Source organism: Panicum virgatum, chromosome 9K (genome assembly GCF_016808335.1).
Source record: "Panicum virgatum strain AP13 chromosome 9K, P.virgatum_v5, whole genome shotgun sequence".
NCBI classification, from domain to species: domain Eukaryota; kingdom Viridiplantae; phylum Streptophyta; class Magnoliopsida; order Poales; family Poaceae; genus Panicum; species Panicum virgatum.
Window position 1 is genome coordinate 55,243,898 of NC_053144.1, and position 23,652 is coordinate 55,267,549.

Consider the following 23,652-nt stretch of genomic DNA (forward strand, 5'->3'; position numbering starts at 1 on the left):
AATAGACTCTGCAATGAAATACAATGGTCGTATTGCTTTCCTCTTAATGAAATACATGCTCAGACACCTTCGTGAAAAAGAGAAGCAAGAGAGTAAATACCTTTCCGTTCCAATATTTGGCAATCAGCTCCCTTCCCCTTTTGCTACAGCGAGCAGCATGCCCTTTGCCGAGGAGGGGCTGGCAAGAAAGCTCCATGCCTGCCCAACAGCCTGAAAGCTCATGCTCTCACCGTGGCAGACCGACAGGCACTCACCCCGTGCCCACTCCGTCGACGTTGTGTTCCGGCAGCGCGCTGCTCCCGAGCGCTCGCCGCGCGAGGGGCAGCCGTGGTTGCTGCGACACCCGCGACGTGCGGGCGCTCCTGGCGGCACTGCCTGGCCGGTGAGGAGCGGGATGCGCTCTCGTCTTCGCGGTCAGGAGCTGCTTCTTCTCGCTTCCCTCATCCCCTCCCAGCTCTCCCGCCGGTGGCCAGGGCCGCTGGACGCCGCCACGCCGGGATCAGGGGCAAACGCACCGTCCACCCGAGGTACCTGCGAGCCGTTCGATTTGTAACTTGCTGTTGAGATTGAAGGCAGGGGGAGACCGATTGGGAAGCGGGTTGTTGCGCGCCATGGCCCGGGAGCGTTGCGTGTGCTGTCGCCGAGGGGGGTGGCTTCAGTTTGATCCGGTTGTAGAGGTTCCCGTATCGGCGTCAAGGTCCATCAGTAACTGTGATAGCAGAGTGCGATCGGTTGAAAGACCCAAGAGAACAGCGTGGACGAAAGAATCGGGGCGCGAACGTGACGAACAATTATCCACCACAAATGTAAAATAACTTTAATGGTGCACTTTTGACCTGCCTTTCTAAATTCCAAGTATTGATTCTAACCATATTAAATATGTTTATCTGCATAATACTGCTTCCTCAAAGGAGATTTCTTGTATTGTATATATATTCATGAATTACAACACCAAATTAGAGAAATCAACGTTTCCTGGCGTAAAGCAAAAACAAAAACATATTATGCACTTCTCTTCCGTTCGAAATTTCCAAATTACAGATCATTTCGACTTTTTAAATGCATAGTTTCCAAATATGTGTCTAGATGCATAGAAAATGCTTGCTATGTATCTAGAAAAGACAAACAACCTATAATTTATAACCGATGTCTTCGAAAATTCTCAGGATTGATTCCAACCATCCAAAATATGTTAACGGACAAAATATTGCTCCCCCAAAACCCAAAGGAGTATATCCACGAATTGCAACGCCAAACAGAAACGCAATATTTCTTTTGGCGTAAAGCAGAAACAAAGCCATATTTTGTTTGATAAAAAATGAAACTGCATGATGCGCAAAGAAAACCCTATACTGATTCTTGCCCAACTATATAAGAAACAATGGGATTATGAACGTTGATGCTAGGTCACAACAATGCTCTTCAATTTCTTGCCTGTAGACCAACTACAGGTTCACATGGCGTCTATCAGCAGCAGGATCCTGAGTCATTTGTTATGGTCCATCTGTCCATGACACTCTTGCACCTTGGCATGCCTCGGGAATGTCCGAGTTGTGCATCCAGACGTCCACAAATGTCTGCTAAAAATTGTTTCTTTGGAGATGCTCATATGTAGGAATTGTGATGTTTCTTTGGAGATGCTCATCTGTAGGAATTGTGATTTCACAGCAACAGATAGTGCCATCCTCAGCAGAGGCTTGAATAAAATTGAGACGAAACCTTAAACGATTGTACGTTATCAATCGCAGTCCACAACTGTTCCTGGAGTTTGGCAGCCTCAGCGATGTCCGCATTGCAACCATACACATGGATTGCTAGTCGTCTACGCTTTGGGGCCGGTGATCTTATGTATGTATTATACCAATCGATAACATCAGCCTTCTTAATTGTCCTAAGCTCTTCAGCTTCCAGTTTTGGCATATCAAACATGTACCTACATGTTCACAACAGCAGACCACGATACATCTAGTCATGTTGATGCATCAAACTAAAAAAATACAAGTACTAAAATCCGAACATGCCTCTCGCCGCAGGCTGCCCCACAAGTACAACTAGTCATGTTGGTGCATCAAACTTTGAAATTAGATCGTTGTTTTGTCTTCTATTTTTTTCTAAGTGAGCTCTGGCATCTATGCATCCTGAAGACCAGAACAGCCATATACCGGCATGACCTTGGCAGTTGGTACGCGTAGCAAAACTAGGAGAGGTAAGCAACAAAAGGTGAAAAGTGATCTGAGAGAGGGGGAGGGGGGTTAGTAAACCAAAACAAACTTTGGGGGCGTAGAGTGAACTTTTGCTTTTTACGTTTTAAAGAGAATCATGTCAATAGCTTCGCCGATGCAGTTAGTGTTTTGAAGTGAGGTAAGAATTTCTTTTCCCAAAATGTCAAGTCTGCCCTTGCCTTCTTCTCTCCGATAGTTCCTGTTCTAGCTAGTTCCCTGCTCTGGCTGACACAACAACTACTAACCTTCTTCAGACACTGCTGCCAGGGCAGATCTAGCATGTAAGGATAGGGATCAAGAACTTCCTGTCCTGGATCCACCACTGGCCAGAGCTCACCTGTTGAGGTGACAACTCCACACCATCCACAGCAGCTATGGCCTAACACTCACGCTGTTTTGTTGAGCATGGCAGCAAGCTGATGGCAGCAGAAGCATGACCACATGACTTCCTCTCCAGGGTGGTAATGGCAAAAGCTGCCTTGCGGCAGCAGCAGTGGGAGTGTAATAAGGAAGAGAAGAGATTGGACAAGAACAGGAATTCCATTCCAAACTCGCAACATACAAAATCCAAACAGCAATGCTTGCTTTAAGCACAATCCCTCAAATTTAAGCAATAGCAATGGGCCAACGGCCAATGAGTCTCATAATCCCTCATGTTTTGTTACAGCACTGCATGACTCGCTTTCGAGAACTAGAAGTTTTTTCTTTCTTTCTTTCAAGCATGACATTTCATAATATTAGTTTGTTTTTATTTTCGTTTTGAAACAAAATTTTAAACATGCACTAATAACCAGAACAGTAATTCCATGAATATGCTATGCAATACTTTTAAAATGCAGAATATTTGCATGGGAAAACAAATCATACCTTTTATCAACAATCTGAGACCAATAATCATCAGTTTGGTAGCTAAGTGATGGTTCCTTTTCCAGTTTGTCAGCTATTAAACCACTTCTATGGTGCTCGAAAGTTTCATCGTCGAGCCCATCCTGAGTACACACGTGTTGAAGCAAAAGGATAAAATTGTTAGATTAGAATTTTGATTGATTTTCAACCTCCAGAAACTAGTAGTTTGGCCCAAAAAGTTGAGGCAGGAAAATGGATACAACAGCATGAAAATGCTGAAAATTCACTAGGAGTGCAAATAGGTGACCCTTAGGTGCACCTCCAACCCTCTTTAGTTCAAAGTTTTGAACTACTTTTCCAAAATAGAATTCCACTTTGAAGTAGTACAAAATTTTGAACTAAAGAGAATTGGAGGTGCACCTAAGGGACACCAATTTGCACCCCTAAAATCCACAAACCGTATATTAACAATTAAATATTATGTGAATCTGAGATATTTCTTATGTTTCTGGATGACATGAATAAAATGCACAATGCAGTAATACTTAGGTTAAAGAAAGTTTGAATTGGGCCATGTCGGTTTAAATATTTAGTAATTGAAGTATTAAACAAAAATGCAGATTAGCCTATACTATCTGTCATGTGCAAATGAAAAGATAAATTAATATAATAAGGGACCAAGGCCACATGCAACACTCATGCTTAGCAGATGCTTAGCGGCAGTTTAATCCCCTTTACATGGTGTCAGCTAGCGTTAGGGATCATGGACCAAGCACTCAACACTTTGTTTGGGCATGCCGTGAAAGGTGGAGGCAAGTGCTTGGGGCCAAGTAATCACTTGAGCATGCTGTGCATGTGTTGAACCAAGGAATGCTAAGCGGGCTCCTAAATTATCAAGCTATTTAAGCATCATAAAATAGTTGATCCTATTGTAGGTCAGGACCCTAGTGCTTGATGATGCAGCACTTGTTCTCTCTCTTGAAGTGTCTAAGAGTCTTTGCATTGTTCATGCCCTACACGCCCTAAACTAAAGCAGACATGTTCGAGAATAGGGCAGAAGCATAGAAGCATACCAGCAGAGTAGATAGACCATTGATGAAGTTATCAATCCGACTTTGCAGGTAAACAGGGCTATATTTGGAGGACATAACTCGAAAACAAGAGCCCAACATCCGGTAGGTCATCCGTGGGCTAGAGTCCACAGTATAACCAAGTTGCTCCTTCGTTCTATAATAAGAATAGCAAGAAAATTAATTAACAAAGATATTTCAATATAAACAGTAGCCAAGTTTATCTTTCCAGGAAAAAGTAAGAAATGTCCTAAACCAGCATATTTGTAAATAATTATACTCATAAAATATGTGAGTGTAGTTTCCACAGTATTGTATCATGGAGCTGGATTACATTAGTTACTCTAACTCATCAAAACAATGAAGTGTGATATTCATACCTCAACTGATCAAAGCAAGGTTCTTCAATAATGCTACTAAAAAGATCTGTAATAGCCCTGAGCCTTGTTGCCTCCTTTCCAATATCTTGCTCAACTGGGTAATAGACCTGACAACAATAAGCATACATCAGAATTCAGAAATAATGAAGACCCAAGGTTCCAGGATTCCAGCAAGGCATCCTTTGTGAAATTAATCATTTTGTGGGGAACATTGCTCAGTACTGTTGCAAAAGTCATTTAGCTGGAAAAGACCATCTAATGTGTCAGTGTCACTGACATGTGCCCCTACAACACCATGTCACATTCTAAGAACAGATGCTAGCCTAATTTAGAGCTGCATCCTCTCAGAATGTGGTGCATTGCTCATGGACAGCCTTTCATAACAGGTAACAAAAGGCTGCCGGCAGGGATATTGTTACCATATAATCAGACATTTCAAATCACATCTGTAAAAAGAACATGCAAAAAGGAATGTACTATAGTAGCACCAGAATAAAAGCCCACCTCAACCACAGAATTTTCTTCAAGATCATTCTTCACGTGCACACTTCTAACGAAGTTTTCACAATTAGGAATGCAAATAACTCGTTCCCCATGTCTTGCTTCCTCCGGTAGTGTCTGAGCTGACAAAGTACTGCAGAATATTTTTGATATATTAATTGCCTCCTCTTCGGACAGGTTGCCGTGACAGAGTCCCTCAATGTGCAACTGCATATGTGCAAACAGATAATGGTTTTACATAGTCTAGAAAACAAGGTAGCATGGATCAAATGACAAGTAAAAGATCTTTGGGGCATTTGTGTTCTTGCCCCTACTTTGCAGTGCAATTGTGATTTTACCCTCATTTTCCTTAACTTTGTAATTTTGCCCTTAATATTCACAAGTCAACGCAATTGTGCCCCTAGTCAATGTGATTTTGCACCTAGTCAACAGTCAAAACAGGGGCAAAATCATGTTGAATAGAGGCAAAATCACATTGACTTGTGAATAGCAAGGGCAAAATCACCAAGTTAAGGAAAATGAGGGTATAATCACAATTGCACTGCAAAGTAGGGGCAAGAACACCAATTTCTCAAGTTTTTTTTATCAGAAACACACTGTCAAAAGACATCTTTCATCTTCAAACATCATTAAGAAACGGTGGTAGCAGAAGTATCGGAGTGAAAGAATGTAATGCGAATGCGATGGAGGTCATTTACTTCGAACCTGGGAAAGGATCTTCGGTATAAATGTTACTAGATCAGTAAATGTTAACTTCATAAGAATTCCTAGTTTCTCTTCAACATCCCAGAATATTTCACGCAAGACTTGTAGCCTCAAGTAGCTAGAATGGCTCATAGGCTTCATGTTAGTGTTCTTGTAAGCTCTTTCCAAGTCTTCCTTGATGACCTGGTGAATGCACAGTGAAACATCAGATGAAATACCATCATGCAGAAGTTCATTAAATTGGTGGCATACTTCGAAAATCTAATCTCAATCCTCACAGAAGTTAACTAGCAGGCATAAGAGGGAGATAGAAAAACATATAAGTTCGCTATAGTAACTAAGTTGAAACATTATTCAAGCAAGCGCCTTGGTCCCTCCAAGCTGCCAATGGAAAAATGCATAGACTATGGCTGCCAGTGGCCAGGTGGAACAAATCGAAGCAAACCCAGAAACAACTTATTGAACATGGTTAAACAAGCATTTAGGCCAGGCTGTTGGCAATTTTAGTCACTGTAAAATAACTAGGCCCAGGCATAAGACAGTTATCATGAAAACTCTTAGCAAGAAGCAACAAACAGATTAGAAACAGGAAACCCAAAAATTAAAGAAAAATACAAGCACAGGACAATTATCTGAAATTCATGAAAGCTACTTTTCTCTAAGAAGCAAAAAAAGAGATAAAGCAACAAACAGAATCAGAAACATGAAACCAAGAAATGAAAGAAAAATATCAGCAATTCAAGAGGTGTCTGTCCAATCATCTTTTTGTGGCACATATTCAGATAGATCTATGTGCCAATGAATGGGAATAACAAAACCTGCTTGTCAACTGGATATCTGATCTTTTATGCTTCAAAATTTCCATTATCCTATATTGTTGCATAGAAGCTCCACTTAACACGGAAAGGGAAACTTATAACGGGACTTACAGAAATTAGCACTGATAATTATGGGGCATTTATCATAGGCCATTTGTCATGTTACCTAAAATTAAAGGCTCACACAACAAAACTAAGACTTCCTAGCCAGCATCAGAATTAAAAAACATTCTGACTACCCTATTTTAAAAGAAGTTTCACATAACATACATTACCTCAAACCTATCTGTCTTCGGAGAGAAGGATTGCAAAGTCGACAAGATGTTGGACAGCAGAATTGGAAGCTTATCATTGTAACCAAAAAGCTTTATCTCAAGTTTGCTACCAACAACAGATATCGTAGTCTCCAGTTTAGCCACATAAGCCTGAGAAAGTGGCGAGTAATAAATCAAGAGGCAGATACGCTAGGTAAAGATAATTAGCAGGGAAAATAAAACTGTAAATACGAAAAAGAAGGTCGGTCCAGTTCTCTGATATCTTATAAGAAGAGCAAGGCAACTAACAGAGATTCAAGCATGAATACGTGGTAGGGCAGCAACTTTATTTAATAGGTAAGGTTTTAAAGAGTGATGAGAAAAAAACAACACAATCGTAGAAGCACGATAGCATTTTGAGACGTTTATAGCAACTAAAAGCAGATTCATAGCTTTAAGGAATAAAACTCCTGAGACATATTGCCATATTATCACTTGAACAACATTACAAAAGGATCCTCAGCAGATACCCACCCTAGCTTGGATCTTCCCATTTGCATCATGTCTAGTACTCTTCGTTGCTCTTAGTATGATAGAAAAAAGAAGCAAAAGGCAATGAAAATAACCACAACACAAATTATAAAAAAACATATTCAGAATGTACCACTCTAGAAGGTGAATTTAGGGTTCAATTTTGGCATAAAAAGAGTAGACTTCTGTCATGTGATTAGAGAAATAGAAAAATTCAACAGTACCAACCTGATAGAGGACCTCATTAAGTTCATCTTTGAGAAGGTTTGCGAACAGCTCTGTCAGGACAGAGTTTTTGAGGCTGCTATAGCCATCCCTGACAGAAATCAAAAAGTAAGCGTTCGCACGAGGGACATTAAATGTCATGTCCATCTTGTACCAGAGCTTTATGAATGGCTCATCCACAATGCAACGAGGGTTATCTTCACTTGAGGATCTAGGAGAGTTTGCGTTTCGCAGAGTGAAGTCCCCTGGGATAAATTCATTCTTCGTAGGTAAATGTAAATCTGCATCTAATCGTACAGGATTTCGCCAACTTTCAATCAAAGATGATGGAATGTCATCCTCAATGTATTGTGAACCAAACCATGGCTCACACTGAACAGCTGCATGCAACAAACTGCATTAGATCTGATATTTATTTTCATCACTAACCTTTTAGCTGCTTTTGTCATGTCATCAGAAGTGTGAAAGTAGCAACTCCATAACCAGCAGGATGTTATTTTAAATAATTGCACAAACAGAATGAACACAACAGGAAAATTATTTTGCCTGGTCAAGGATTATAAAAATTAATGCAGCTCTACAGAAGCCTACAGCTACAAGCCACAAAGGTAAAGCACCTCAATGCCATTGTCATTCCTAACTAACTACAAATGCATGCACACAGAAGATGCGCACACTCCCATGTTAAGAAAGTTGGGTTGAAGGACTGTTTTTATGTATACTAAAAAATGCAGACTTCCCTCATTTGCTACTCATAATTTAGGGTACATATTGTGATCATTCATGAACAAGACTACAAGAGTCTTTGGTTATTATGACGTTAAGTGCCAGCTGGCAGTTGTGCTGTCTAGTGAGACTATCCATTTAGATGATTTTAAGTAAGATTCTATTGTTATGTTAAAACAATATGCTTCCCAATAATGCTATACGCAACAGCAGCAAAAGAAAGTGCACTAATAAGCCACATCAGTAACAAAAGCAACCTATGTGATAGATATAAAAAGAATAATGCATAAACGAGTGTTAACTAGCTTGTCACAGGAGCGAAGGTGCTTTAAGATACAAGACGATCACAATGCAGAGAGTGGCATCATAAACAGATTACCTTCTGACTGCTTATCAAATGATCTACTGAGTAAGTCAACTCTCATGTTATCTGGATTGAAGAAGCACAAAGCATGCTTGACTAATTCCGGATCCCAGTCCTCATAGATATACTCTCCACAAACAATATGCTTTTCAGAATAAAAAAGCATATTTTCTGCAGAGAAAAAACTCAACTCAGTAAACACGGCGCCGCTACATAAACTAAAGAGAAACAAGTACGAAAAGAAAAGGTTAAAACCTGCAAGATTAACAGCATAATCATCTGGAGGTTGCTCTTCTGCAAATCTGAATTCCATGTACCCAATGTCCTGAAGTTCCTTAAATATCCATTCTTGTGGCTCAGACTGTTTAAGCAACTTTATGTATTGGTACACAGCACCAATGACCTCAAATACCTGCAAAAAGTACATGATGCCCAATATTTTAGAAGGGTACGGCAAACAAATTGGATGTCTCTAGACAAAGAAAACTTCACTAAAAATGAAATTCAAAGCAATAAATGGCAAAATCTATAAATAACATCACAAATGCACTTTCTAAAGGCCAATCAAATAGTTGAAACAAAACATGATATATGATTCTTCCAAAGAAGCATGCATTAACTTAACCCAGTCACAGTGACACCAGGAACACTTTGATAACTAACATCAGTGACAGGTTTGAGCTTTGTCTTCGTCCTGATGGTTTGTTTGGATGGGGAGAGGGGATGAACTAAGTTTTCTGATGTCCAATAGGATTCCAGAAAATCTGAACAAACCCTCGTTAAGGATCAGACAAAGATAGATTTATGTGACAATACAAAACCAATTGAGACATTGACTCACAACACATATTCAAGACATTCTTTGAGGAATGCAACATGGACAGGTGATAATGTCTTTTCTATCAACCAAATTATTCAGTTTGAATATGAAAACAGTCTATGCAGGAAACTACTGAACAGATTAGTCTTTACAATGTTTGGCAGACAAGATAGCAAGACTTGATGCATAAAAATATCAAATTGAATATTCTTTAAAGGAAGGCATTCCCTGCAGATCTACATTTTTTATTTTTCTACAAATAATGGGATAATGGCTTGTGAAAAAAAAGGTGAAAACACAAGAGTCATGCAAGTCACATGAAGCATTCTGAGAAAAGAGAAGGAACTTGGTCCATCAAAAATATGAGTCAAATGAGAAATATTGGATAACCTGCATACATTTTTCAGCCCTGAATCAGTAAGGTGGATGGACATTTCAAAGATATAGGCATAAGAGGAACGTTCTGATCCTCCACTTCCTACACCAGCACTCAGTGAGCTTGCCCAACCTTTAGCTTTCAAGAAATAAAGCAAGCTTCCCTTGCCCTCTGAAATAAAAACAAAATAACCTGTTATTAGGCTCATAAAAAAAGGTTTGCTTTATGTGTTTCAATCCACATTAAACAAAGACATTAACTATCAAATGCATTTAAATGATCGTTTTCAGTATAATTTGGTTCAACAATGGAAAGATTCCTAGGAAACATGCACACTGTGGAAATTCAAAGAATTTTCTAGAGGCTAATATGAGATAAAAGAACACTCAGGTCCATACAAGGATATAGCAAATCACCACATGTGTAGCGCATAGCTACAAGTACTGTCCATAATTTCAGTAACACATATCCAAAACCAGGTAAAATGATTGCAACTATCTTATGAAAAACTTGAGAACTCCAAGGTGTATAAGTTTTGCCAGTGAACAACTAGAGAACTCCAAGGGGAGGGGTGCGAGGGTGTCACAAACATCAAACAGAATGTAAATTGAAGATAAATCACATGCTTTGCATTCAAGCATCGAGCTATATTAACCTCATTGAAGAGCAATGAAGACAGTGAATGTGTTGAAAGCATTTACCATGACCAAGGAGATGTGCCAAATAATCTTCTGGTTTTTTCATATATTCCTTGTGCAAGCAAGGAAGTGTCCATGACAAGTACATGCTATGCACATCCCTAACAGCCTCTAACTTGTAAAGCTTCCCTGACTTCCAAAATGGCATGTCAGTCTTTGGAGTCATATCCAACAGAGGACCAGCTTTAACCTTGCTAAATAGCTCCATGGTCCAGCCTTCTAGAATATCAAGGGGTTCTGAAACAAGTTTATCATAAAACATTAATAAATAGTTAAAAGAGCAAGAGCATGACCTCATGGATGAGATTTACAGCTAGAATAAGATTGAGGCTCACCTCCGCCAATTATAACCAGCTTCATTGCTCCTCCGTGGTAGTTTTTCATGTACATCTGTAAAATCTCTTCTCTCAGATTGATTCCACTGCCCATCGCATCAACTAAGCTTTTCTTGTTACCTATTGGATAATATCAAAAGCTCAGTCCAATGCAATTCAATGAATAGCACAGAATGAGAGTGCCAAACTGATTTCATTCAAAAATATGTCTAGCTGATGAACATACCCCAGGTAAATCTGTTCAAAGGGTGCCCTTGAGAACAGGTATGGGATTGAAGTTGGGAAAGGCGGCAGCTATCACTTTGCAGAACTTGATTAAATTCTGCAATATAATTGTACAATGTTTGTTATTCAAAGATCCAAAGAAATTGCAACGCCTAGCCAGAACAAGATAACCACAGACCTGAGTCCACTGCTAATATCTCACGGTCCATTGCTTCCGCCTTAACAAGAGGTGATACAAAGAACTGAGAAAATCTAAGAATGGAATCAGAACCAGATATAAGTTTCAAACTGTAATACAGAATTCATCTACGAAGAAAGCAGTAGAATGAAGAACAACAGTGAACGGATGAGAGCTACCTGTCCAAGGCTCCCTTTAGATAATCCCGTTTGACCTCAAAATGGTAACATGTGTACTCGGTTTCAGTGAAAGCATTGGACGCACCACCATGTTTGGACAGGTAGCTGTCATACTACATAAGAAAAGTCATCAAGTAACTCAAATCAGGGACAGAGGCGATAGGATGACCAACGGGAGCCATGCCCCCCGCTGAAACCAAAAATAATTTTCTCAGGTAAATATAATTATCAACACTCTAAACGTAACGAGTAAAGAAAGTAAAAAACTATCACTTAGCATCATTTGACATCATAAGCAACAAAGGAACATTAAAGTAAACCAAATAAAATACGTGGTGCAACAACTGTTCGCAGCACATCATGGTCGATAAGGGGATGTGATTGTTCAAGTTCTGGCGCACATTTTCAGTACTACTGCTGTCTAATGAGTACTAGCACTCCAAAATAAACTCATTTCTTGTTTACAAATGAGCGATAATGTGCCAGGTTTCATGTATCATTAGACTTTTCACCTTCATACCGTTTCTGAGGTATACTTTAACTGAACATAAAGATACATTGATCCTGTGACTGAATACTTGAAAAAGGACAGATTGAAGTACCTTTCTGGTAGTATTTCGGCAAGATGAGAGGGGATTATTTGGCCGTAAGTCAATGATGCATATAAAGAAACAGCGGAAAGATTGAAAACAAGGATAATTGAGAAGCAAACAATAAATTGCTTTTCCCAGAAAAAAATGAAATATACAGAAGGCAGAGTACAAAGTATGACATCACAACACAAAATTTTCCAATGGACAGAAAGGAAGGATGAATCTTGTTCTGACTTCTTAAGTCTGAGTTTGAGGATCAAGATGTGTTAGAAACTTGTTTGACTGTGTGCACAGTGGACTGCAGCAGACTTCTATAACACAAATTATTTTGCCGGATATATTAGACAAATCGATACAATGGCTGTGCTATCTCTGCCACATAAGACATCTTCCGTGGCCATGTCTGCCAGCACATTTCAGACAAACATAGTTTGAATGACCAAACAAAAACAGCAGAGTATGCTATTCTCACTATATCACCTCTAAACACTAACAAAAAGTTTACAGTACAGCCAATCACAGATGTTGCCATACATAAAGGAAGGGCAAAAGAATGCATGCTGTACGAACCTCATTTTCATCAGGAAATTCAGAACTCCCCATAAAAAGCATGTGCTCTGCAAAACCGTAGAATTCTTTCACATCAGAACAGAGCAAGGGTATACAGGGTAGTTCTTTCAGATTTCACAACTAATGATATCTGATCAAATCCACCTTTCATTTAACTACAAACAGGGAAAGCTTTCATTTGCATGAACAGGCAGGGCAAGATTGGTACAATAGAAAAGACAAAGATCACATACCCAGAAAGTGCGCTAAGCCCTGTGCCTTGGGGGGGTCGGCGAAACTGCCAATCCCAACACACATTGCAGCAGCAGCCTGAAACACAATGTGTCATTTTGTGGCGGAAACAGACAGCAACTTCCACCATGGAGCCAAACTCTTAACAAGTAACTTATCTTCCTCACCAAACAGCAAAAATTAAATTCCCCTAAAACTGAGTGATACCTCTCACACCATCACCCTACATCAAGTCGTGTTGGATTTACACCATAGGCACACATTAAACTCGTGTCGCCGAGCACTTGGTTAATTATGGAACAGCCAACAGTGTCACCTCAATCTCAACAAATTGCTCTTGACAACTAAAGAGCACCAACTGAACTGATATCAGGTCCGAACATAAAAGTATAAAACACTCTAAAACTAGAAGGAAGGTTTTAGGTGCTTGTTACAATGGTTATGATCCACTTAGCAGATCCTTCCTAAATACCACTAAATCAAACTTGATCCTAGCGTTCGATTAATAGCGTTATAGAAATCCACCCCAGAATTAAGTTAATAAAGTAATGGTTGAACAACAGAAAATCAATCGCTACCTTCTTAACGAGTGGCTCGGAGCCACCCTTTTCCTTCCTCTTGTTCGGCTCGCTCCCATCATCTTCTTCCTCCCATTCCACGTCCTCATCCTCATCCTCTCCATCGTCATCATCACCCTCCTCGCCACTGTACCCTGCGTCGTCTTCATCGCTATCCTCGTCGTCCTCACCCTCTTCCTCCTGCATCTCCTCGTCTTCGTGAGCCTTGGAGGCCTGAGGCGGGTAACCGTCGGCGTAGATCTCAGGATCGTGGACGAGGAGGGCGCAGAGGCCATTGGCGAGACGAAGGAGGCGGTAGGAGCGCTGGTCGTTGGGTGACTTGATCACCAGTTCGTCGTCTCGCGATCCCGCCGCCACCATCTCACCCTCCCGGCCTCGCCTCCGCCGCCGCCCTGGCCCGTGGAGATGCAGGAGGGGTGGTAGAGAGAATTCGGCGACAGTGCGACACTAGCAGCGTTCCGCGGGGCGCCTCCTTGTTTCGCTTCGTTCTGTACCCTTTGGTTTGGAAATTAGGGTTTAGATTTATTTTTTTCCTTTTACACATGCCGATTTTGTACAAACAGGTTCCTAGGCATATTCGGTTTAGCATTGTAAAAAAAGTGAGATTTATACAGCTAGTATATTAGAATGTTTTTTTTTAAAGCACACGTTGTTGGATTTTTTTTTATACACTAAGACAATTATGCACGTGCGTTGTTACGAACAAAGTTGGTATAGATATCGAATATATATTGGTGCCCATGTGTTAATTTGTACGGATCTACGTGATCGAGTCGTAGACGGACAGGGCTTGTCAGGCCCACCTGTCAATAGCATAGGCAGACTAAATCAATGTACCAAACCAAAATTTGGGTGGAAAGTTTATTCACTTTAATAATATACTAGGCAATTATATCCGTGCGTTGCTATGGACAAAGTTGGTATAAGTATCGGATACGTATTGATGCCCGTATGTTAGGGATCTACGTGATCAAGTCGTAAACGGAGGGGGTCGACTCGCATACAGAATTGACTAAGGCCCACCTGTCAATAACATAGGCGGACCAAACCAAACAACCAAACCAAAAAATTGGGTGGAAACCTTACTCGCTTTAGTAATAGGTATAGGTATAGGTATATAGATATAGACTAGGCAATCATGTGTGTTGCTACGGATAAAGTTGGTATAATATCGGATACTAATTATCTGGATAAAGTTTATATAAACATCGGATACATATAATTATTTGGATAAAGTTAGTATAAATATCGAATACGTATAATTATTTAGATAAAGTTGGTATAAATATCAAATACGTATAATTATTCGGATTGAGTCGTGAATGGAGAGCTGATCCGACTTGCATACGGGACAGACTAAAAGCTTCTGTCAATGACACAAAGCAGACTAAAGCAAAAAAAATTACGTGTTTTACCTATCTTGTATCATTGACAGTTGGGCCTCAGTGAGGCCCATTCCGTATACAAGTCAAGCCAGTCCTCCGTCAATGGCTCTTCACATAAATCTGTATAAATTAACGTACAGACAACTATACGTACCTAATGCTTATGCCAACTTTGCCCGTAGCAACATACGTGCATAATTGCCTAGCATAATATACTAGTATAGTGTCCGTACATTGCTACAGGTAATATGATACTTTACACTCGTTCACTTTGTGTACGAACCATGTTGTGATCGTGCGATGCATTGATTGTTCGGGTGCCGATTGAGATTATGATTGATTTACTCAGGTTTTGATTAAAATTCCGATTGATTTGTCGAGACTCCAATTAGGATTCAGATTGACGGACCAAGAATAGAATGCCACCTGAACATTACTGCAACACTGCTGATGCAAGCAATCTCAAGCCTCGAAGCTCATCACAGGCAAAACATGTGTAGATGTATGAATGGGCGATTGGGAGCTGCATTCCATGGAGTTGTTATTTGCAGCAGCATTTCCTGTATGCAAAACTCTATATTCCAGCAAACACATACACCATATTGAAGTTATCGATTATGCACCAGTACAAGTACGATTCCAGCTGAGCATAGCTGAGAGTAATAACTTAGAAAAAAGAATTAATTATCAATCACACTATTGGGACGGTAGTGTTTTCATGTTTCAGTTTCACCGACCCAGAAGGGCGAGTCGATCCTTCTGGATCACCTGAGCTAGGTTGAGATCAAACAGCTCGCACCTGATCGGCATCTCCATCTCATAGAACGGGTTTTTCAGAACAAAGTCCGTGTACAGCTCATATATTGCTTTCAGCAGAGTCTCCATATTTTGCGCGCCGGTTTCGCATACAACAAAAAATTTTGTCCCTGAAGCAACCGGAACAGACCAGTAACAGGACTGGTGTCAAATGTGATATAATTAGCCAAACAAACAATGGCATATGAGCAAAGCTAGGCACTAATAATATCAAATGCAAGTGGTTGAAGACACCATAGGGGGGACAGGCGGATCATGATAATCTGTGAGTCGGGCCAATTTGGGCAGTTTACTTACATAGACCACATCTCAAACAAATAATAAATGATGCAGCACAAGCTTACTCTAGAGATAAATCAGTCTAACCCGAATGGCCAAATGTACAATTTAGCTGCAGGATAGTCCAAATGAAATTATCCATGGTTACAACAAAATTGGTTTAGCAAACAAACTGATAAGTGGTTAATGGGTTTCAAAATCTTCATTTTCTACCATAAGCATATTCATGCACTCAATACTGCCTGATAAGTAACGTCATATGCTACAATTCTGCAAACGTTCTCACATTGGATTCTGGTGAACACTCGACCCAGTAACCTAGTGTCCTCTGACTTAAGTAGAAAAGTAACAGTGATAATGGAGGTATTCCTGCACACACAAAGGCTACAAAGCAGATGGCCTGGCACATAACCATATGCTTTGGGGGTATAATATGCAACATAATGAGATCTCTTGACATGCAGAACAAGAAAAGGTAAATCTGTGCACGTTTATCAACAGTAAAACTTGAATGGATCCAATAGGTGGAACCCCATAGTGCCCAAAAAAAAAAACTTCAACCATGGATTGGATGCAGTGGAGATCGAAGTTTACATACCTGTGAGGGATTGGAAGCAGTGGAGATCAAAGTTATGGGCTTGTAGGAGGTCAATGCCAGTACAACCAGGGATAGGGGAGAGTTGCTGGGAGATAGCATGCATTGAATGCCAGAGACTTGCCAATCTAAGACTGTCATTGGTGTCCATCCTCCCAGCTGAACCATACTCCTGGAGAAATGTGCAGATTCTTCATATTAACAGATATAGCTCAAAAAAGAGATAGGGAAACCAGGAATATACCTTGTAGTATATGAGGCCACCAGACTTGTTAATGATGAAAAGGCTGCAGATAGCTGCTTGTGCCATCAGAAAAGAAGGTGGAGTGGAGATAAAAGAAAATTTCTTGTGTAAGCTGCAGAGAAAAGTCCAAAGCCTGTTATAGAGTGTAACAACTTTTCTGAATTGAACAAATTGCAATTTAGATACCTTTGTGACTTGGACTCGATAATACAAAATATGCCTTAAAAATATCATTTCATTATTACTGCCTTTTTGTCAAACACCACAATTCCTTTTGCCAAGGTCCTCCCAAGTTCAGATCCAATGATTCAATTTGGATATAACCGGAAAATTAAACTACCATTTCATTCTTTAGAACAATTCATGTATATGTCTAAGTACCTTATTTAATACACTTTATGATGCTGGAGAGATAAAAGCTTGATAATACATTATATCTTCTCAAGCAAAACTTGATTCTTAACCTATACAAAAAAGACTATACTGTATATTCTCAATTCTTGGGATCCTCAAGCTTTTGAGGATCACGACATGTATTCACTGACATATTGCATAGACAGGCAGAGGCATTTTATAAACAAATGGAAAGATCTTAGTTTGGAAACACGATGCAGGATCACACAGCATATACACACATCCAAGGTACCAAATACAATATGCTAGCAGGACCAACATCTGCTAACATTGGTAGGGAAGCATGCCACAGATGACATCAAATTTCCGAGACAATATGTAAACATATAGCCAAAGAGAATACAACAGATGTCCTAATCTCCTAGAAATCAGGGGCGAACCCAGCATAGGACATGGGTGTACACATGCACACCCGATAATTCTTGCAAACGAAATCGAAGTTAGTAGGTAATATATTGTAACTGGATTCAGATCCGAATATAAAAAGTTTTGTTAGGGTTTGGGGTGCTCCGTCTCGCACAGCAGAAGGAAAGAGAAGGGGCGGGCATACCTGGAGGATGCGCTCGTCGCCGGCAAAGGGCTGGGCGAAGACAGGACGAATGGCGACGCCGCTCGCCCAGCCGTCGCCGCCAGGGAAGGAAGAGAAAGGGAGAGGAGAGAGTCCGAGCGAAGGGAAAGTTTTAAGAAACAGAGGGAGGGCTGTGAATGAGCCGAGCTCGAGCGAGCCTAGCTCCTTACTTCACAAAAATTACACCCTATCTGCAACCCACCTCAAGGCTGAAAGCAACAGCGGCGCCGCCGCGCTAGGCCTGCAGCTCCGCTAGCCATGCTCGCCTCCGCTGGAACCGGCGCCAGCACGCGGCCCCGTCTTGGCTGGCGCTGCCGCGGGAGGACGGCGCGGCGGGGACGAAGCAGCGCGGCTGTGGGCTGTGGCCCCAGCAGCATGCCAGCATGGCCTGACGGAGTGACGGAAGTGCTGGGGTTTTTTTTTTACAATTTTTACCATTACGCAATCATCCAAATATAACTCTTACAACGACGTTTACAATTTTAGCGTCTTTATTTTGGAGCTATTTCATTTTTACCACATTTATCTATGTGTCACGGCACGCAGACCTCATATGTACGCACGGTCAGCTCAGGTCACGAAATGTCCTCTACCTAGCTCAATGCGCGAAATGTCCTCTACCTCTAATCTCCTCTCTTCTCCCTCTCTGGGTCCCGCAGCTCCTCTCACTGGCAGTTGGCCCCCAGTCGCCAGCTGCATCTCCACCCGGCTGTCCCCTGCGCCCGCGCAGCTCGCGACGCAGCAACCCGTGTGGTCTGCGCCGCCACCGTAAAGTGTATTTACCAACTAGCGAATACCAACAGTAAGTGTATTTACCAATGTTCCAAATGCAAATTAGTGTAATCCCCAACATGACCATCATTTCTTTTTTTTTTTGCTTTTTAGTCGCAGATGTTGAAACATCATGTACTGTAGCCTGATGGATGTTTGAAATTCCTCAAAGCGACACCATTTCATCAACCAGAGTGTACATGGATCAAACTAGCTTGGTAGCACGAATACATGGATGTTCCAAAGAGAATCCATGGAGGTCAAGACAACATGGCTAAAAACAACACAATACCATCAGAGATTCCACTCCCAATGCCCTGATTACCAAACATGGCACACAGGAAATGAACCCAAAACAAACAAGACGTGAGTTGCCGGATCATTCTACAACACGGTATGATCTGTCCATGCATTTACGGACAATTCAACTAAACGAATGAATTGAATAAAAAATAAGCTTACAGAATTGAAAGCAGCACAAGGATGTCAGGCTATGAACAAAGTGATCTAATGAAACTGTGGATTCTGATGTGTAGGCCTCGTTAGAAGGTGCTGCTGCTTTCGCTTGCGGAGATCGAGCTGCTCTCTGACTTCACAACCAGAGGCCCCTTGCCAATGTCCAAACCCTGCAGCCGTCCAAGAGAGTCTTGCTGCATTATATCTGGGAGAGTGTGTGGGTGGGACTGCATCTGGTGATTTGGCACATTGGGATGAGGTGGGTTGAACGATGGTGCCAACTGGGCACTACCCGGGTGTGGGGCTGTATTTTGCTGGGAAAGCGGGAAGAATGAAGAGTTGTATGGGACATGTTGAAATCTCATGTTATATGTCTCACTGGAATTGGTCGTCTCACCAGTAGCAAGCTTAAGCCTCTCCAGCTCCTGCTTCAGTGCATCATTCAGAGCTGCAAAATATATCAGATTGACTGTTTATAATGTACAAGTAGAACATAGAACTTCACACAATGCAAATTCTAGTAATTAATTTGTTTTATGTCAGCAAAAAATAATTCGCATTATGCTCTATATAGTATAAGCCACTCTAGCTCATGGCACAATATGTAAGTTGCAGTAAAATTGAACCCGCGTATAGAAAAACTAAGGATATCAAATAGCAATTAGGTGAAGGGTATCATGTCAAAAGGCACTTGACTTTGAAAGATTTTTGCAATTGACCATGTAGAATGCCTTGAAATGGAAAAGGAATGAGTGGGGACTGAGAAAAATAGAATGACCTTCGATTATATATTGTCAAAAATATATTGCACTGCCTTATTATTGCTTCATGTTATAGGAAAATAAAAAAAAAACAAGGAGTCAAATAGACAAATAAACTATGTTATCTTCAATAAGGGGACAATGCTCACCATCACGCAGTTGAGCCTGTTGCTCCATGGCCTGCAACCTTATCTTGAGCTCTGCATTTTCTGCAGAAAGTCCAGTTGTGTCTCTCTGCAAGAGATTGAAGGCAATATATAAAGGTCACGGCCGCACTTAATAGAACAGTATAGCAAGCCAGTAAACTATAAAATACTTCAACAGTCACCATATAAAAATATAGCAATAACCAGAAGCTGACAGTCAAAGTTGACAATCAACATCAATAAAATCCACATACGGATCATCAACATATAATTCTTCAGAAATTTCACAACGCCAGAATTAATATAATGCAAGGGATGCTTAGACTGATCACAGCATGTGCAGAGTCCTAGACTCCTAGTCCATACAGCTACACAAGTTGTCAGAAGATACACAAGAATTAAGCTAGATGCAATTTGCAAAGAAGCTGCAATTTAATTAGTGCCCTGTGATCAGGGGATAGATTCATATATTCATGTTTTCTTAAAATGACTGCAAAGGAAAATGGTCACTTAGCTCCTGAAGGATACCACTTTCCGAAACAGCATGAACTTAAACTTGACCTGATATCCATGAGATAACAGATGGATGGAAATGTACCTGAAATAGTGTGAGTTGTGCTGAAAGGGTGGTGGCTTCAGTCTGAAGTGTTTGAACCTTCCGCTCAAGTTCTGTTATATAACGAGCCTTTCTTTCTTTTGATCTAGCCGCCGATTGTCTGTTAGCTAGAATTCTGCATGAAAATGAATACAAAATGTTAATGAAGACTTCAATGTCATTGGAAGAAATGATTACAGGAAAAGATCACAAAATCATGCATGGAACATTAGCCACAACCTGACTATTATACCTTCACTTCCTCTTCTCCAGTATTAATTTAGAGGAAAAATGGATCAGGTCCCAAAGCAGATGGATAATACTACAATTCTACAACAGCCAGCACATTCTACATTTCTACTAAGTAGAAGCAGGAGCTTCGTTAAAAAAGAGAAGATGAAGTGTTGAACAATTTAGGCCCTGTTTGTTTACGAGCAAGATTTTATAATCTAGCTTATAGGTGATGGATTATATAATCAGGATCATTATAAACTTGAGAAATATAATCTATGAGCTGTTTGGCAACATAGATTATTTGAGTATAATCTGAAATAAAATAAGCATGTTTTTAGCAGCTTATGGATTATTATAATTAGGGAGTGTAGATTATATAATCTGGTGAATAAGCCGGAGTGTTTGTTTCCTTGTGAGATTATTTTTTAGATTTTAAGCTGGATTATATAATCTCATGGGCAAACAAACAGGCCTTAATACATGAATGAACTTTTTCTACACATTTGTCGATCAATTGTTTTTGTATGTGACTAAACTCTGAATGCAACATTTATCCGCAATATATTTAAGACTGCCATTTTTTATTAACTTTGCAAATCAAACAATTGGAATGTCTGAGAACCATAAAGATGAAAACTGGTAATGATGCAGTATAATTTTAAAGCATTAAAAATTTAACTGTAAATTGTGGATAACAAGTTATCAACTGCACAGTGCATGGTTTGGATAACATTATTTGCTATTAGGGAGATCACTATAATTGGTGGCATGATTACAGCATGTGATTCTTAGAGATGAAAAACCCAACTGCTTACAACACCATTCGCAAGGTGCCACTAAAATTTCTAGCAATGAGTCAATGACAATCATAAATTGTTCAGAGCTTGAAACATAAACAAAATAGGCAAGCAAGATTAGAGCCTGAATAATATCTCTGATTTGATTGGGTAGCTTTCAATGATTGTACACTTACTTCCCTTCAATATTAATATATCCACGTAGTTCTAATAATTCGCAATGACTCTCTATTTGAATGTGCTTCATTTTCTCTCAGTCTCACCCAACAGGTTAGTATCATCTTTCCCAAGTGTCGAAACTGAGCAATATAATCCTGGAAACCAGCAATCCAGCTTATATGCCTTTTGCATTTCAACAGTAAATCCTCAAATCACAACAGGGAAATATAACATTTGCAGGTAAGAAATTAAGCGAACTCCGGTTACCCATTTTTCGCCCACCCCCTTTTCCCAATATGCCAATCATCATCAAAGGATCAACCCCCCAACACCCAGCAAAAGGCATAGAAAAGCACAAGCAGTCACCCTCAGAGAAACAAACATTTATCCATAATCCCACCAACCAAGCACTAAAGCACTGCCACTAGTACCTTAACTCCCAACCCCCCAACCAATCAACCAACCAACCAATGCCATGTATCCATGCACAGTGCGCACAAAGGGGAAAAAACAAGGCGCAGATGCACATCTTTCCTTCAACAACCTGGCATTTCCATCAGAAAGCATGCACGCATGATTGTCCTCTACGCCTGAGCTAATTACTCGCCTCCTCGGAGAAACGAAAGAATTGATCTAGTATACGACCATTTCTCCACCGACCAATCACTGGAGTAGGTCGATCACTCGGCGACTGAGACCAGGTCTGAGCAACAATGCCGAGCAGTCGAGCACTGGTAGCTAAGCTGCTATGGACAGGTAGGGAGGGGGAGAGATCGATGAGGCGGCACCTCTTGGCGCGCTTGGGGTCGATGGCGGCGAGCTCGGCCAGCTGCTCGGGGCTCATGGCCTTCTTGGCCTCCATGACCTCGGCCAGCGACGCGGCGGCGTCCTTCCCCGAGCCGCCGCCGACGCCGGGGGAGAAGAAGAGGCCCGAGCCGTCGACGGAGCTGCTGTGGCGGTGCTTGGGGCGCGGCGGCGAGGAGGTCTCGGCGGCGCGGTCGCGGTCGGAGGGCCCCGAGGAGGATATCTTCTCGATGTCCATGAAGGTGGAGAAGAGGTCGTCCTCGGAGCCGATCTCGTCGAAGCCGTCGCCGTCGGGGCCGCCGCCGCCGCCGAGGACGAGGTCGTCCGGGAGGCGGAAGGCGACCTCAGATCTGGCCCGTCGGTGGTGCGCCCCGCGCGCGGCGGCCGGCGCCGGCGCGGGCGGGGGCGGGAACGCCCGCCCCGGCGGATCGGCGGGCTCCGGCTGCTGCTGCTGGTGCTGCATTGCGAGGCCGGCGCCGACCCGCCCCTCCCTCGCTGCCGCTCCGGGGAGGTGTGTCCGACGAGGCTGGAGGAGGAAGGATGGATAGGCACGCACGCAGGCTGCGGCTGCTGCCGTGTTTCGTGGTGCTTTCGGGTTTGGTTTGGTTTTTATGAGGTGGTGGGGTGGAGCAGCGCAGTGGAGGAGTGGGATCTGGAGGGGAGGGAGGACCGGAGGAGGCTGAGAGGGAGGGCGCTAGAGGCCTAGAGGCCAGTGTCACCGTAGCAGCATGTGCGCGCCCACGGAGACGAGCGAAACAGGTCGCCTTCTCTTTCGGTGCGGCAGTGGGTCGGGTCGGGTCGGGTCCGTGCCGCGCGCCGAGACGTGCTGGTTGGAATGGAACGTTACCGTGCAGCGTGCACAACTAGCGAGCGTATGGTCCCCACTCTCTTTTGCCCACGAGGCCATGATCCCCGAAGTTTAGTGCTGAACGATCAAAAAAAAAAATCGTGCCTGCCAGCCTAATAAGTACCAAGTAAACCGCTCCTTGCACTCACCAGTCACCACGGCCACATTTTTTGATCCTCAAAGTGAACTACATCAAATTGGAGAAGTTAGTTTTTTATGTGTATTATAAAATTAAAAGAAAACGAAGGTAAAACCGCACCTTGTATTTGAGATGGGCAGTACACGGTTCTACAAAGTGAGCAGGCTTATGTTAACGTCAAGAGTATAAGTATAAAATACAAAGAGTGCACGTACCT

The 23,652-nt window shown here is 41.7% G+C and overlaps 3 protein-coding genes across 6 annotated transcripts; all 3 read right to left on the reverse strand.

The window, feature by feature from the left end:
• Positions 1-1,117: 1,117 nt before the first annotated feature.
• Positions 1,118-13,899, reverse strand: LOC120652443 (nardilysin-like). Its single transcript, XM_039930263.1, has 19 exons — positions 13,426-13,899; positions 12,850-12,925; positions 12,617-12,663; positions 11,454-11,566; positions 11,275-11,348; positions 11,098-11,193; positions 10,872-10,991; positions 10,540-10,773; positions 9,861-10,009; positions 8,898-9,054; positions 8,658-8,813; positions 7,556-7,932; positions 6,818-6,967; positions 5,725-5,907; positions 5,023-5,226; positions 4,519-4,625; positions 4,142-4,295; positions 3,090-3,211; positions 1,118-1,933 (listed from the first exon to the last, which is right to left on the reverse strand). The coding sequence occupies exons 1-19, from the start codon at positions 13,783-13,785 to the stop codon at positions 1,687-1,689; spliced, it is 3,126 nt and encodes a 1,041-aa protein (XP_039786197.1). The 5' UTR covers positions 13,786-13,899; the 3' UTR covers positions 1,118-1,686.
• Positions 13,900-15,334: 1,435 nt separating this feature from the next.
• Positions 15,335-18,089, reverse strand: LOC120652444 (trafficking protein particle complex subunit 4-like). Of its 3 annotated transcripts, none has more exons than XM_039930265.1 (4): positions 17,709-18,089; positions 16,745-16,856; positions 16,504-16,672; positions 15,335-15,736 (listed from the first exon to the last, which is right to left on the reverse strand). In XM_039930265.1, exons 2-4 carry the CDS (start codon positions 16,808-16,810, stop codon positions 15,540-15,542), a joined length of 432 nt encoding a protein of 143 aa, XP_039786199.1. In that variant the 5' UTR covers positions 16,811-16,856; positions 17,709-18,089; the 3' UTR covers positions 15,335-15,539. The 3 variants fall into 3 exon arrangements, with proteins under 3 accessions (XP_039786199.1, XP_039786200.1, XP_039786198.1); XM_039930266.1 differs by having other exon boundaries at positions 17,929-18,079; XM_039930264.1 differs by lacking the exon at positions 17,709-18,089 and having other exon boundaries at positions 16,745-17,683.
• Positions 18,090-18,716: 627 nt separating this feature from the next.
• Positions 18,717-23,105, reverse strand: LOC120652445 (transcription factor RF2b-like). 2 transcript variants are annotated; one of them, XM_039930268.1, is made up of 5 exons: positions 22,434-23,105; positions 20,459-20,591; positions 19,864-19,948; positions 19,351-19,401; positions 19,094-19,267 (listed from the first exon to the last, which is right to left on the reverse strand). In XM_039930268.1, exons 1-5 carry the CDS (start codon positions 22,910-22,912, stop codon positions 19,242-19,244), a joined length of 774 nt encoding a protein of 257 aa, XP_039786202.1. In that variant the 5' UTR covers positions 22,913-23,105; the 3' UTR covers positions 19,094-19,241. The 2 variants fall into 2 exon arrangements, with proteins under 2 accessions (XP_039786201.1, XP_039786202.1); XM_039930267.1 differs by having other exon boundaries at positions 18,717-19,401.
• Between the last annotated feature and the right edge of the window lie 547 nt (positions 23,106-23,652).

What these genes read in the sequence shown, in the direction of transcription:
- LOC120652443 (XM_039930263.1), bottom strand. Translation starts at nt 13,785, where the DNA reads ATGGTGGCGGCGGGATCGCGAGACGACGAACTGGTGATCAAGTCACCC. An exon ending in TACCGAAGATCCTTTCCCAG is followed by an intron (nt 5,227 to 5,724) that starts GTTCGAAGTAAA and finishes GCACATATGCAG; the next exon opens with TTGCACATTGAGGGACTCTG. An exon ending in ATGGTCTATCTACTCTGCTG is followed by an intron (nt 3,212 to 4,141) that starts GTATGCTTCTAT and finishes GTGTGTACTCAG; the next exon opens with GATGGGCTCGACGATGAAAC.
- LOC120652444 (XM_039930264.1), bottom strand. Translation starts at nt 16,978, where the DNA reads ATGATATTTTTAAGGCATATTTTGTATTATCGAGTCCAAGTCACAAAG. An exon ending in GTGGCCTCATATACTACAAG is followed by an intron (nt 16,673 to 16,744) that starts GTATATTCCTGG and finishes ACATTTCTCCAG; the next exon opens with GAGTATGGTTCAGCTGGGAG. An exon ending in CTGCTTCCAATCCCTCACAG is followed by an intron (nt 15,737 to 16,503) that starts GTATGTAAACTT and finishes CGGTTGCTTCAG; the next exon opens with GGACAAAATTTTTTGTTGTA.
- LOC120652445 (XM_039930267.1), bottom strand. Translation starts at nt 22,912, where the DNA reads ATGCAGCACCAGCAGCAGCAGCCGGAGCCCGCCGATCCGCCGGGGCGG. An exon ending in GACCCCAAGCGCGCCAAGAG is followed by an intron (nt 20,592 to 22,433) that starts GTGCCGCCTCAT and finishes ATTTTCATGCAG; the next exon opens with AATTCTAGCTAACAGACAAT. An exon ending in ACAGGCTCAACTGCGTGATG is followed by an intron (nt 19,402 to 19,863) that starts GTGAGCATTGTC and finishes TATATTTTGCAG; the next exon opens with CTCTGAATGATGCACTGAAG.